This window comes from Chionomys nivalis, chromosome 11, assembly GCF_950005125.1.
Source record: "Chionomys nivalis chromosome 11, mChiNiv1.1, whole genome shotgun sequence".
Taxonomy (NCBI): Eukaryota; Metazoa; Chordata; class Mammalia; order Rodentia; family Cricetidae; genus Chionomys; species Chionomys nivalis.
The window spans coordinates 14,796,670-14,809,738 of NC_080096.1; the positions used below are offsets into that span (position 1 = coordinate 14,796,670).

Here is a 13,069-nt window from a genome sequence, read left to right on the forward strand (position 1 = left end):
GAGATACAAACTCGGCAGATTTAGCGTCTCTTGGCTCTTAGAATAAAACCTCTGTTAGGTGAGTAAACTCCCTTCCGTGATTTCAAAGAGCTCGGAGCTAAGCCGATTTTCTCTCAGCAATCTTTTCTCCACAAAGACTTCTGATCCTGATGCCAACAAATTCATTTGACTTTTCAATACAATTAACAATGAATGTCTTCCAGGTTCTCTCTCTCTGTGTGCATGTGTGTGTGTGCGTGTGTGAGAGAGAGATATTATGCAATGTACATGTCATACACACGTGTATTCATACACCATACAATGCACACATGTATACATACACACATGCACAAACACACACACGCATGCACACAATTAGGGCAGAACATGTAGCTCAGTTAGCAGAACCCTGGGTTCAGTCCCCAGTACCACATAAAACAGAACATGGTGGCACAGGATTTTCATCCTAACATTTGGGAGGTAGAGGCAAGAGGATCAGAAGTTCGAAGTCACCCTCAGTTACAAAGAGTTGTGGGAAGCCAGCCTGAGGTGTATGAGACCCTACCTCAAAACAAAAACAAAAAACAAAACAAAATTATTGCGCTATTGGCATCCGAGTTGAATAGAATCTTCAAGGGCAGGGAACGGAGCCAGGGCCTTCCTTGCACATGGTAGATACGTGTTCCACCACTGAGTCACAGCCCAGGGAGAGATGTTCTGTGGCAGGGGTGATGGTGTCATTTACAGTAATACTCAGATCATCAGAGTCACACACTCCAGTTCCCGGCCACGAGGGGAAAGGGAACGTGTGCGCGTTTGAAAAGAGCAATTCGCTATTATGGCATAGCTTCATACTGGCAAAATAATACCCATTGTTTCACTCAGCCAACTGCAGGAAGTCTAGCCTGACAAGATCCTGGCTGGGAATGCCCAGAAGACAGCAACATGAGAAGTCGAGCGGTGGTGACGCTGGTGACGCACGCCTTTAATCCCAGCCTGGTCTACAGAGTGAGGTCCAGGACAGCCAGGCCTGCCTAGATCAGCCAAGGCTACACAGAGAAACTGTCTTGAGAAACTAAAACAACAACAACAAACCCAAACATCCCTGGTCCATCAGGAACTTAACGTCTATCTAACTGACTAATGAATGGTTTGGGGGTCCCCATCTGACCAACTGATATTTGGGGTCCTCTCATCTAAGTTCGCTGTTCCTCGGAAACCTTTCCAGGCTGTTTTGTGCTGTGCTCCTTCCTGCCTTGGGCACCTGCCGTCCTTCCATGGACTGTGCTATACCGCAGCCATATCCCTGTCGACTTCCCGGCAAGGGTATGAACTTGTTCTCACACAGCCTTTGTCCAGCCCCGTGCTGGGCATCCACTGCTGTTCAGTGGATGTTTGTGGCACGAATAAAATGACATACTGAATTAAAGTGTTTGAAGACCCGGTCACCTGCTGGAGAGGAAACAAATATTCCTTTCTTTTGAGACACACACAATCAGCTCAGAAGGCAGAAACCAGCTCAGACATAATTTACTCATCCGACAGCACCTGGCCTCCATGCCATCCAAGGTGCTTTAATTCTTTAAAAACACGTATTTATTGTGTGAGAATGTGTGTAAGCTCACGTGTGAATGTGTGAGCGTACTGTGAGACTGCGTGCCACAACATGCGTGCGGAGGTCAGAGGATAAGTTCCAGGCAACAGGGCTCTCCTCCGTCTATCATGTAGGCTCTGGGGATTAAACCCAGGTCATCAGGTTGACAGCAAGTGCCTTTACCCACTTAGTCATCTATCTGGCCCTCAAGATGCTTTAAAGTGCTCTGCGGAACAGGGTTAGGGAAACAGGTTAGTCAGTAACCCCAGAACCCATGTACAAATGCCAGGAGTGATGGCACACACTTGCAATCCCAATGCCAGGTGCTGGAGACACGAGCATCCATGGGTTTGTTGGCAAGCTGGTCAAGCATAACAGGTGAGCTCCAGGCTAGTGAGGGTCACTATCATGATGAATGGTGTCCCTAAGGATGACATCCAAAGGTTGCCTGGCCTCTTTAAACACACGCACACGCGCGTGCACACACACACACCCCCCACAACCAAAAAACCAACAACAAAACTTCCCAATAAAGAGATGGCTTGGTGGTTAAAGAACACTGGCTCCTCTTCCAAAGGACCCAGGTTCAGTTCCCAGCACCCACAAGGCAGCTCACAACTGTCTGTAACTCTGGATTCTAATTTCCAGTATCTGCTTCTGACTTCTGCAGGTACCAAGCATGCATGAGGTGCGCAAACACATAGGCAAAATGCTCAGACAGATAAATAAAATAAATAAAAATTTAAAAGTATTTAAAAAAAATTCCCAGAAGAACCTTGTGTTGGTTTTGTTGCTGTTTGGAAAGCGGCTCCAAGTCTCTGGAAAGGAGGCTTCCGAAGCAGGGAAATGGGTCAGAACGTCCTCAGGGGCCCAGACACTGCATAGAGGTTAGGCTTCCAGAATCGTCTGAGGAGCTGCTTTGCCTGGCCTGGCTGTTTGCTCAGATGTGGCCAAAGTCAGGGCCTGCTGATATACAATGAGGTTCTGCCAAGCCCCGAGGTGGCTGCTGCTTTCTCAGGTGCTGCACAGATTTCCTGAGCCTTTAGCCCAGTTCCACCCTAAGGCGAGAGGGCCATTCCATCCCAGGTCCAGGCTTGGAGGCAGAGAGAGGAATGCACCGAGGAGGACACTAGACTCCTCCCCAGGACCTCCACCTGGCACAACAACAGCTGTGTGAGGTTTGGGTACCAAACTCAGGCTGTCAGGCTTGGTAGCAAGCACTCTACCCACTGAGTAATCCTGTCAGCCTCCACCATGCTTCTTATCTAGGAGTTGTCCTTTGGGAGCTCTCCTTGAAGAAACCTGTTGGGGTTCCTAAGGGGAGTCCCAGGGCAGCATACTTGCTGAGGTCCAGCCTGCTTGTCATTTCTGGGAAAAGAGTGAGCAGACAGTTCTGGGTCCACCCTGATAGCAGGGTCAGAGGGACCCACCCTGACGGCGGGGTCAGAGGGACCCACCGTGACGGTGGGGTCAGGGGGACCCACCGTGATGGTGGGGTCAGGGGGACCCATCATGACAGGTCAGGAGGAGCCATCATGTGCCCATTCAGTGTGGAGGAGAGTCATGTGTGCACAGAGACACACAAAGGCCCTGGGGCCTTTCCGAAGAAGCTGCCTGCCCTGGAGTACACTGCGTACAAAGAGAGGTGGGGCCTAGGCTCTGGATTCCTCTGAAACCTGGAAACTGGCGAGCAAACCCAGGCTCCCCACTCAATCCCCCTGGCCTGCAGCCTTGGCTGAGTTGGTCTCAGTGCCTCCACCACACCTCACAGAGCTCCTGGGGGAAGGAAATAGGTTGCGCGTGTGAGGAGAGGGTGCACGGGAAGCACCCGGTAAACAGAAGCCATGACTGACCTTCTACTGAGATTAGGAATGGCAGGAAGTCACAGAGCCAAAGCTCACTGAAAAAGTCCTCGGGGACACCAGATACACGCCATCAGAGTCATCCCTCAAACTGGCATCCCTCGGCCCCATTTAGAGAAGAGAAAAAAAACAAAAAACACGTAATTTTGGAAATGAAGAGGTTTGTTCAGCCATTAAGTTGCTGGACCAGGGTGTGAGCACACGCCCTTTTCATTGTGTGGCCTTGAGGCATGGTCTAAGGTAGCCTAGAAAGGCTTTTGAACTCACTAAATGGTCCAGGCTAACCTTAAAATCCTTATCCACCTGCCTCGGCCTACCAGGGTATCGAGATTATAGGCAGGAGCCACCACACCCAAATTTGTCCTTCTGATTTCAAAACCTTTACAGTACCCCTTCCACCCACCTGTCTGCACCCCGAGCCCCTAGGCATCTGTCTCCTTGGCTTTGGAGGTCAATCCCAGCTTGAACAGAAAGACCCCAGCCTTGCACCGAGTGACAGGCAGAAAGGATGGTTACGCCTACCACAAAAAATAAATGCACCTACTTGCCCGGTACTGGATACCCAGTGCTGCCAGGCAGGCCACCAGCCCTGCTGCCAGAAGTGCCACCAGCACCACCAGTCGCTTCTCCACCGAGGTCCGAGCTGCCCAGCACTTCTGGCCACTCCGGGGGCTTCGAAAGTTCACCTGCAGGGAAGGAGACAAGAGGGGTGGCAAGACTGTGAGTCCCGAGCCCCCCTTCTCCAAGGGGAAGGGGTTCTGCTGCAGGCCCAGACCCTGGGGAGGCATCAGGCTGCCGGTCTGTCTCAGGGGTGGGCCAGTTCCCACAGAGGCTGCCCTAATCCAGGAACAGAATCGCCACCCAGGTCAGTAGCTTAGATTTGCGTTCAGACATCAGAACTAGCAGCTCAGCCCAGGAGGGCTTGTGTTTTCTGTGACACCCGATACCGGTAGATGAAAAAAAATCTACAGTGTTCCCATTTCTCCAGTAAGGAGCTCAAAAAAAGAACAGGATGTTTGGACTTGAAGGCATTCAGAGGGCGGCCAGCTGGGCCCTCCTCGGAGCTCCCGCATCTACAGAGCCAGAGACAGCAAGACATGACCGATCACAGCTCCTGCTTATCACAGCTCCTGCTTCCTACAAGTGGGGACACATTCGGCTTCTCAAGCCTTTCTAATCCGATCAGGGCTGCCTGCCTCGTTGCTTCTCTTTTTACAAAGGAGGAAATTGAGGTTCCCTGTCTCCTGTCACATAGCTGAATGGGCAGGTCTGAGATAGAGGTGGTCTGTAGATCCAGAGCCCACCAACGGGCCAGAGACATGGGTCTCAGAAAATGGTCAGGGAAGACAAGACAAGAAATAGCTTCGTTTGGGCAGATCTTCTAAGGGAGAAAAATGTGCCAGGCCCCCATCGTCTGGCTAAACAGGAAAGAAGGCACAATGGGGGGAAGTGGAGGGTGTGGCAGGCCCTTGGGGGCAGGGGACTCGAGGAGGGACACGCCTGCCAACAGCACTTAGGACCCTCAACCCACGCTCTTCTTCACACCCAAAGCCAGCCCGGGGAAATGAGGGGTGGGAGGTCTCTTCTGTTCCGAGAGGTACTTCCTGCAAAAGCCAGGAGGGGCAAAGCCAGGAAGAGTCCCCAGAAGGTGGGGCTGTTCAGTGACGTCACCCTGGACAAACAGCTGGGCACCGACTCAAAGGGGAAGAACTGGATTCCTCTGTTTTCATCAACCACTTACAGCCAAGATGGGAGACAGATAAAGAACAGATGGGTGGGCATGGAAGGCTTCCTGGAGGAGGTAGTGTCTGGGTTGGAGGTGGAGATAAGACAGCTGGGAGTGCAAGGTACGGCTCTGAGAAAGACCAGGAACTTCCTCCGAAGGACTGGCGAGAGATGTCGCTACACCTGCCCTTCAGGGTGAACAAGGAGGAGGGAGTGATGCTCGCAGGGAACAGAAGAGGAACAACATGAGTCCCTAAGACGTCCCTGGCATGCCAGGGGACCTGGCGATACCTGACTCTGTCTCTCTGACTCCCCTCACGGCTGTGCAGGGGCTGCCCCTAGTGTACACGAGATCTAGGTGGGGCACCCTAGGGAAGGGCATCTTAGTCATCCTGGGGTACCCCCTAGGTGCTAAGAGAGAAAGAGGAACATGGGGACTTCTTATGGAAGAAAAACTGGGATCTAAAACTGAAAAGGGGACACCAAGAACTGGGACACTCTGTGACCGCCCAGGAGGCGTGCACTCCATGGCGGCGGCCAGCTGGTGGCGGGGTGGCCAGCTGGTGGCGGGGCTGCTTGAAGAGATCCTCTCCTCTCGTACTCTCACCTGCTCAGAGACAGCCTGGGGCGTGTGCTCCCGTGTGCAGGACACCTTTCGACCACCAGTTACCGCACTCAGGTTTATCTCAGGTTCTGGTACACAGAGAGGCCCCCAGGTCTTCAGCCAGTGTTCCTTCACCTGGATGTTCTGCTCCAGGACTTGTCCCAACCTTTCTCTTCCATCTCGTAGCCTCTCCTGCCCTACGGTCATGGCTCAGTTGACAGAGCATGAACACAGGGAGACCTTGGTTTAAGAGGCCTCCTCTGCTTGGTGCCAACTCTGGGGAGCTGGTGGGACAGACTGTTCAGCTTGGGGGAAAGCAGGGGAAGGGGAACCACCTCATCGGGACACCAAAGGGCTGTGGCAAGGGGAACAAGGGGACAGCTAGGTGCAGAGACATCAGGGAGATGAGAGAGAACGGAAGAGACGGCGGATGAAAATAAACGGATAGCAACTTAGAAACACTTGAGCGCTGACGTTTGGGCACTTGGCACCCATTTGTTCTGTTTTGTTGACTGGTGGGGGAGCTCCCAGGAACAGGTACCAGTGGGAGCTCTAGAGGAGGCACAGCTAGTGGGGGCTTAGGGGCCAGACGCAAGAGGGCAAACCAAGAGCCATCTCTCCAGATCATGCAGCCTTGTCCATGAGGCCCTGCCGCCTCCCCTACCAGAAGACAGGAAGGCTGGGACGTCGTTGCTCCACGTCAAGCTAAGTGTTTGATCTAAACAGATGGCATCCACTGTGAATTAAATTAGAATTAACTCAGAATTGAATTAAAAAGCCACAGTTCCAAGTAAGACCAGCGAATGGGATTTGAAAATAGGGTTATTAGCTTTCGTCATGCTTATTGCTTGTCTTTCAAGGCTGGGCCAAGCCCTTCTAGGTTTCTGGACAAGCCTTGCCTCTGAGGGCAGAGGGAATTCGGAGCAGTTCCTGGGGATAAGAGTCACCTGGAAGTTCTGTGTTGGGAGCAGGGGAAGCTGGGTAAATGGTGGTATGGTAGACAGACCTGGGTGGTTTTAGGGTACCACTCTGTCCCTTTTCTCTGAGCCTCCAATACATGTGTCTGGAAGTGGATTCCATGAGATGAGAAAGAGAACAAGGAACTATGTTAAGTGTTTTCGTGCTTTCTTTCAGAAACGAGGGCATGTCAATCACAGGAGACCATGCTATGGCCACCTGGATTAGTGGCAAGCAGCCCAATCCATTTTGGGAGAGGTGACTGGGGAGTGGCCGTTGTCCAAGTCACAGAGCTGACACCTCGAAGACAGATTAAAGCCACTGGACTCTCAGTCCACCGGCAGGCTTAGCATCCTTTTTGACACTGTGAGGTAGAGACAGAAGGAGAGCGGGAGACAGGGATGCCCTCCCAAGAGAGAAGGGGAGGGAGATGAGGAACAGGGAGAGGGAAGGAGCTCGAGGTGGAGGGAGAAAGCAGAGGTGTGTAGCCCCCGGTGTTCCCAGGGTTTGCAGAGCGCGGGAACAAAGCCTATTAGAAGCGGGGATAAATATTTGGTTACAGAAGTTGAGTTCCTGGCTCACCTAGGCTTGTAGCAAGAACGAGTTCTACAGGTGAGGAAGGGTGCCTGCCCCGGGGCCCAGGAGAAGAGCCAGCAGTACAGGGGTGGGAACTGGGCTAAGCCTGCTTTCAGAGTCGAAGGGCCCCCAGCAACCTGGCTTCAGAGAGCAGCAAACAGGGGTTGCCTGCCAAAGTGCTGGCAGGGAGCCTACTCCTCACAGCCCAGAGGCCCAGTGTCATGATGGCTGGCAGGGGACCAGGCTCTCTGTCACAGACTCAAGTCTTTCAGAGCAAGCGGACCATGACAGCTCAGCCTCATGGCGGCGGGGGGGGGGGGGGAGAGGGGGCGCCTGCCTCCGTGGAGAGATCATCTGGGGAAGTTACTTCCAGTAAAGTTTCCATGAGGTAGACTTCCGGCTGAGGCCACTAAGGTCAGTTCTGAGCAGAACTCTGCCCGAGCACCACCTGCCAAAGGCTCCTCCAAAGGCCTGACCTTGGAGAGACCGGTGACACCTAAATACCCCTCCTGTGGGAGTGGACTTCAGAAAAATCAACCTTTAAGAGGAATGGCAGTCTCAGGAAATGTGTGTGTTCCCAGAAGGAATAGGCAGCTCTCCAGCATGAGGGAAAAGAGGTGAGCCAGGACCCTGGGAGTGTGCCAAGGCAGCCTCTGGGCCTGTCTCCCAGATCTAATACTAGGAAGCTGGGGTGAAGTCCCCAGGTGTGACCATGTCAGATTCTAGAACCTGCTGGCCAAGAGTCTTACGCTGTAACTGGTGGACAGAACTGAAGGTCCCTCCTGACAAGAGGAAAGTTGTCTGAGAGTCTTAAGTGGGTCTGTCCTTCAAATCACTCTCCTAAGACATCCCTATGCAGAGGATGGTATGTCATGGTTCTGGGATTTTCATATCTCAGTTTTCCTTTTCTTATTTTTTCCCAGAAGTAACTGGATGTTTTTCAAAGGTTTTGGTAGGCAGCTGTGGCCAGGCCCCTCAACTATTTTCTTTCAAGCAACTGCAATCGGTGTGTGTGTACCCTCGTGTAAGTGCGAGAGAGAGAGAGAGAGAGAGAGAGAGAGAGAGAGAGAGAGAGAGAGAGAAACGGGGGTGGGGAGGTAGCTGGCATTTACAAAGCAGAGATCTGAAGGAAAATGCTACATCACAGGGTATCCCAGAGGTATCAGGCACGTTAAGTTTCTGCAACAGCTAGTCTCATTTTCAGAGCACCGGGCGTGACATTTTTTCTTAAAAACCAATATTGCCTCATTTGAATCTTAGCTCTAAGAGGTGGGTTGCTAACAATAACCCATCTTGTAAAGAAAGCTGTATGAGTAAGGTTCTTTTAGGTTTCTAAAGCCCCAGACAGACAGACAGACAGACAGACAGACAGACAGACAAGACAGGGCTGCATGGCTTTAAACTTGTGCTTAGAGTGCTGGGGCATGGAGCTGAAGAAACAGGAAACCCCAGGTTTGGTCCCCAGCACTGACTGACTTGTGTTTACTTTGGGGATGTCATGGAGGCTTGAAGCAAGACTTGCAGGGCACCTAGAGAAACGGCTCCAAATTCTCTGCAACCTTTCTGCGGGGGAATCAGGAGATTCACCTACACAGGCAGCTTGCTGTGGAGACACCAAGACTGAGGCTCAACCCACACAAGGATGCCTTCATACCTGTCCTGTGCCTCACTCAGCTTCAGCGCCTACGATATGGCTACCGTGTAGCTACCAGCCCTTACCTCGTGGGTCACATGACAGTGATCCTAGCAGTGACACAGGTCACTCTATTTTCTCTTGTCCTGTCTTACAGATGTGGACTGGAAGAGACTCTATGGCTTGCTCAGAGTCTCCAGTGGAGTCAGAATTCACAGTCAGGCCCCTGGCTTCAGAGAGAGAGACAGAGACAGAGAGTTCTCTGTGCTCCAGGGGAACAGCGCTCAGATGAGCACACCGCTGATGTGGAAAGGCTATCCATCTACATACACCTGGGTGAACCGCTGCGGACAGTGTATTATTTCCCTGTGAATTCGGAGTTGCTTTCACGCTGATACACTTAACATCTTCTAGGAAAAGTCAGACTGAAAGAGACGGCGGATGAGACTGGATTCGTGAAGGGAGAGTGTTTCTTGGCCCCCCATGAGGAGTCCACAGGGAAGAGGTCCCAGACAGGCGGGGTCTGACTGTCCTGAGGTGAGCTGTCAGTCTTCCCAGGTTTCCTCCAGTGCAGGTAGAGGAAGTAACCCTACAGGAAGTCCTGAAGGTTGAGTGGGATGCTGCGGGGAGGGGGCCATCCCAGTGAGCGGAGGCACTGGGGAGAAGGAGCATGGAGTCTCCAGAGGAGACCAATGGGGCTTAAATCACTAACCAGAGGAGAACAAGGCAGGCCTGGCAGGCTGAGCCTCCACTCCTTCTGTGAGATAAGTTTTGATTAGGTGTCCTTCACAAGGTACCCAAGACTCTTTTCTGTCCCTCCCTTGGCCCACACAGCAGAAATCTTCTTGGTCCTGGCCCTCTCGGGGATGATTTCTCAAGAACCGGATCCCAGAACTGTCCCTATTCAAAACTCAGTTTACCCACCCATGTCTAAACCCTACCCACAGAGAGCGCTTGGCCAGAAAGGTCTGCCCGGGGCAGAGGAGAGGAGAGAGCCAGGCAACAACCCTCTTGCAAGACACTGTCAAGCCAGGAGGTGAGGTGGAGTCTCTGTGAAATTCCCACAGGGGCAGACCCTAGAAGGAAGGAACCAGGCTTCCGGAGTAAGCTGGCAAAGGGCAGAGGTGGGGGAATGAATGGGGGTTGGGTCATTCCTTTCTCCAGTTAATAAAGGTAGTCAGGAAGGAGAGAGAGAAATAAAGAGGTCACCCTTCACAGACAGGGCTCTAGGGAGGCAGGACACTCCATGCAGAAACTAAGACGGCTTTAGACTGTCGGTGCTGGGAGCTGGGCCTCTGTTACCCGGGGCAGGTTCCCCACCACCATCGCCACCACCCCAGCTGTTCTGTGGAAGTTTAGGGCAGGAGAATGCCTTTGCATCTGAGTTGTGACCTGGAGGATCTCGGAAAGGATGCAACTGTAGATGGGATGGAAGCCAGCCTCTGAGTGGGCTTCTTGGGGGACTCAGAGTTGTGGGGTGCACGGCCCACCTTCTTTCCCTCCCGGCTAAGTGGGGGCGGGGCACAGCTGAACTAGCAAAGGTCAGAGTTCCTACCTGTAAGCCATTGGGGTACACCTCGCCCTCGGAGAGTGAGTCCACCAGGTCCTCTTCGTCCAGCGTGGCCCGCTTGTAGGATGACATCTGCAATGCCAAGTGCAGTACGGACTCCCTCAGCGTCTCCATAGCCAAATGGGGAAGCGGGCCCCGGCGCCCCGCCCCACCCCGGCCACCCGAGATCAGCCCACGGATGGCTGGCCCTCCCTGCGCACCACACCCGCCTCACCCCCAGAGAGGACAGAGCGGCGGCCAGCGGCGGCCACACGCTCCGCATGCTGTGCCCCAAGTTGCCCAGAACGGATCGGATCCCCCTGGTATCTCCACACGCTGGCTGCCGGGGGCGGGGCCCGCTGGGAAGTGGGCGTGGCCTGTTGGATACAGGTCTCTCCCTGGTCTTCCGCGTTCAGGATGGGGACCTCTTTCTTCACATGCTCAGCCCCTGATCATAGCTGGCAGGATCATAGAGGCTTCATTCAGAATGGGACCCCCCCCCCATGGCAGAGACCAAGAGGCAAGGTCAGCAAAGGCTAGACGGGTCAAGACACATTCCTTTGCCATTAGCCCTTAGGTGAGACAACGGGTCTTCCATCTAGCTAGAAAGGCTTGCAGGGTGGGGGTGGGAGTGAGGGGTGAACTGGAGATGGAGGCAGGAATACCCCCCCCCGACATCTCAGTTCCTTTTCCCTCTAATTCGGGAGTTTTAAAGCCATAGTTCTGAACGAAGTTCTCACAAATCTAAGAAAGTCCCCTGACTGCTGAGTGACTCTGGAGGTTTCTGCCTTCCAAAGACCCATATTTCTCTCTCTCTCTCTCTCTCTCTCTCTCTCTCTCTCTCTCTCTCTCTCTCTCTCTCTCTCTCTCTCTCTCTCTCCCTCCCCCCCCTCTCCCCGCCCATGCAGGCAAATCACCAATTCACATAAACAAAAATAAATTAGTTTTTTTAAAAGGTGTATGAAAGTCAGGCAGTGATGGCAAACGTCTTTAATCCCAGCACTTGGGAGGCAGAAGCAGGCAGATCTCTGTGAGTTTGAAGCCAGCCCGGTGTACAAAGTGAATTCCAGGACAGCCAAGGCTACATAGAGAAACCCTGTCTCGGAAAAAAAATGTGTATGAGTGTTTTGTCTGTCTGTTTGTATGTGTACCGCACCCGTGACCGTGAAGGTCAGAATGGTGGACTGGATCCCAGGACTGGAGTTATGGATGGTTGTGAGCCCCAGTGTGGATGCTGGGAACTGAATCTAGGTCATCCAGAAGAGCAGCCAATGTTCTTAACCGCCGAGTCATCCCTCCAAAGCACCACACTGCTGGGCATGTATACAGGTGAACCAGTGTGTATGGGGGGGTGAGGTGGCTGTCTAAGGTAGGGGAGGGGTTAGTGAGGAAAGTGGCTCCTGGGGTTTCCCAGGCTTTATGGGCCAGCAAGATGGCTCAGCCAGGTAAAGGTGATTGCCGCCAAAGCTGGCCACTAGAGTTCATCCCTAGGACCCTCCCTGTGACAGCCCACTCAACTGCCAGAGTCAGCCCGCCATTGTAAACGACAAACTTATCACAGTGCACTTGCTTCAACGTCTTCTGTGTTCCCCAACCTTTTGCCAGGCTCAGGGATGCCCCTCCCTGGCCCTCCTCTTCAGTTACCACCCACCAAGGCCCCAGATCTCTCCCCTGGCTTTTGTTCAGATCTGCGAATACCTAGGCTGCTCCTTCTCAGCCAAGTCCTTTGTAGCTGCTGCTCCCTCCATCTGGAACATTCTTTTCTGGTTTTTACTCCTCCCACAGGCAGCTCCAGTCTCAGATTAAATGCCACCTGCTCAAATGTCCAAAACACCCTAGGTAGCTGCTCACAATTCTCTTACAGAAGCCTCTACCTCCCCAGTACTGGGATCAGAGGTGTGCACCTCCACATACACCCACCAGCACTCGGTTAACATTTTGTTGCTGTTTTTATGTGCTGACCACCTGCTGTTCTTCCCCCTCTCCCCCTAGACCCGTGAGCTTTGCCTACAGCAGCGGGGCTCCTATGGAAGATTCGCCATCCCCAGGCGTGGAGCAGGTGCTCAACAATAGTTCTTCAGTTGAATGGTGGAGCAAGTTGCGGTGCCCCAAATTCTCACGAAAGCCTCAGTGGCTAATGTACTGCCTGAGAGCACACAGAACACAGAAACACAGCCAAGGGACACGGGTCATGAGGAAAGCAAGGTATGTGTGGAGGGGAAGCATCTCTTTCTAAAGATTCATTTATACGGGGGCTTCAGAGATGGCTAAGTGATTAAGAGCACTTGCTGCTCTCCCAGAGGACCCAGGTTCAGTTCCTAGTACCCACATGGCAGCTCACGACTGTCTGATCTAGTTCCAGGGGGTCAGATGCCCTCTAGTGGCCTCAACAGGCACTGCACGCATATGTACTTGTATGTTAGGCGAAATGTTAAAACAAAACAGAAAACCCTGCAAACATGAAATAAAACTTTAAAAAAGATTTGCTTCTGGGTGTAGTGGCACACACCTTTAATCGCAGCACTCTGAAAGTAGAGGCAGGTGGATCCGAGTTCAAGGCCAATCTGGTTTAAAAAATGAGTTCCCGGAC

The 13,069-nt window shown here is 52.7% G+C and overlaps 1 protein-coding gene across 2 annotated transcripts in view; it reads right to left on the minus strand.

The window, feature by feature from the left end:
- The window catches only part of Ece1 (endothelin converting enzyme 1), a 99,225-nt gene that overhangs the window by 42,365 nt on the left and 43,791 nt on the right, over positions 1-13,069 (minus strand). Inside the window, exons 1-3 of one of the 2 annotated variants that reach the window (XM_057784043.1) lie at positions 10,715-10,811; positions 10,486-10,572; positions 3,980-4,121 (exon numbers count right to left, since the gene is read on the minus strand). In XM_057784043.1, the coding sequence (XP_057640026.1) occupies positions 3,980-4,121; positions 10,486-10,572; positions 10,715-10,762 (277 nt within the window). In that variant the 5' untranslated portion in view covers positions 10,763-10,811. Of the gene's footprint in view, positions 1-3,979; positions 4,122-10,485; positions 10,573-10,714; positions 10,812-13,069 lie in introns of those variants that run through there. The other variant, XM_057784044.1, reaches the window with a different exon arrangement.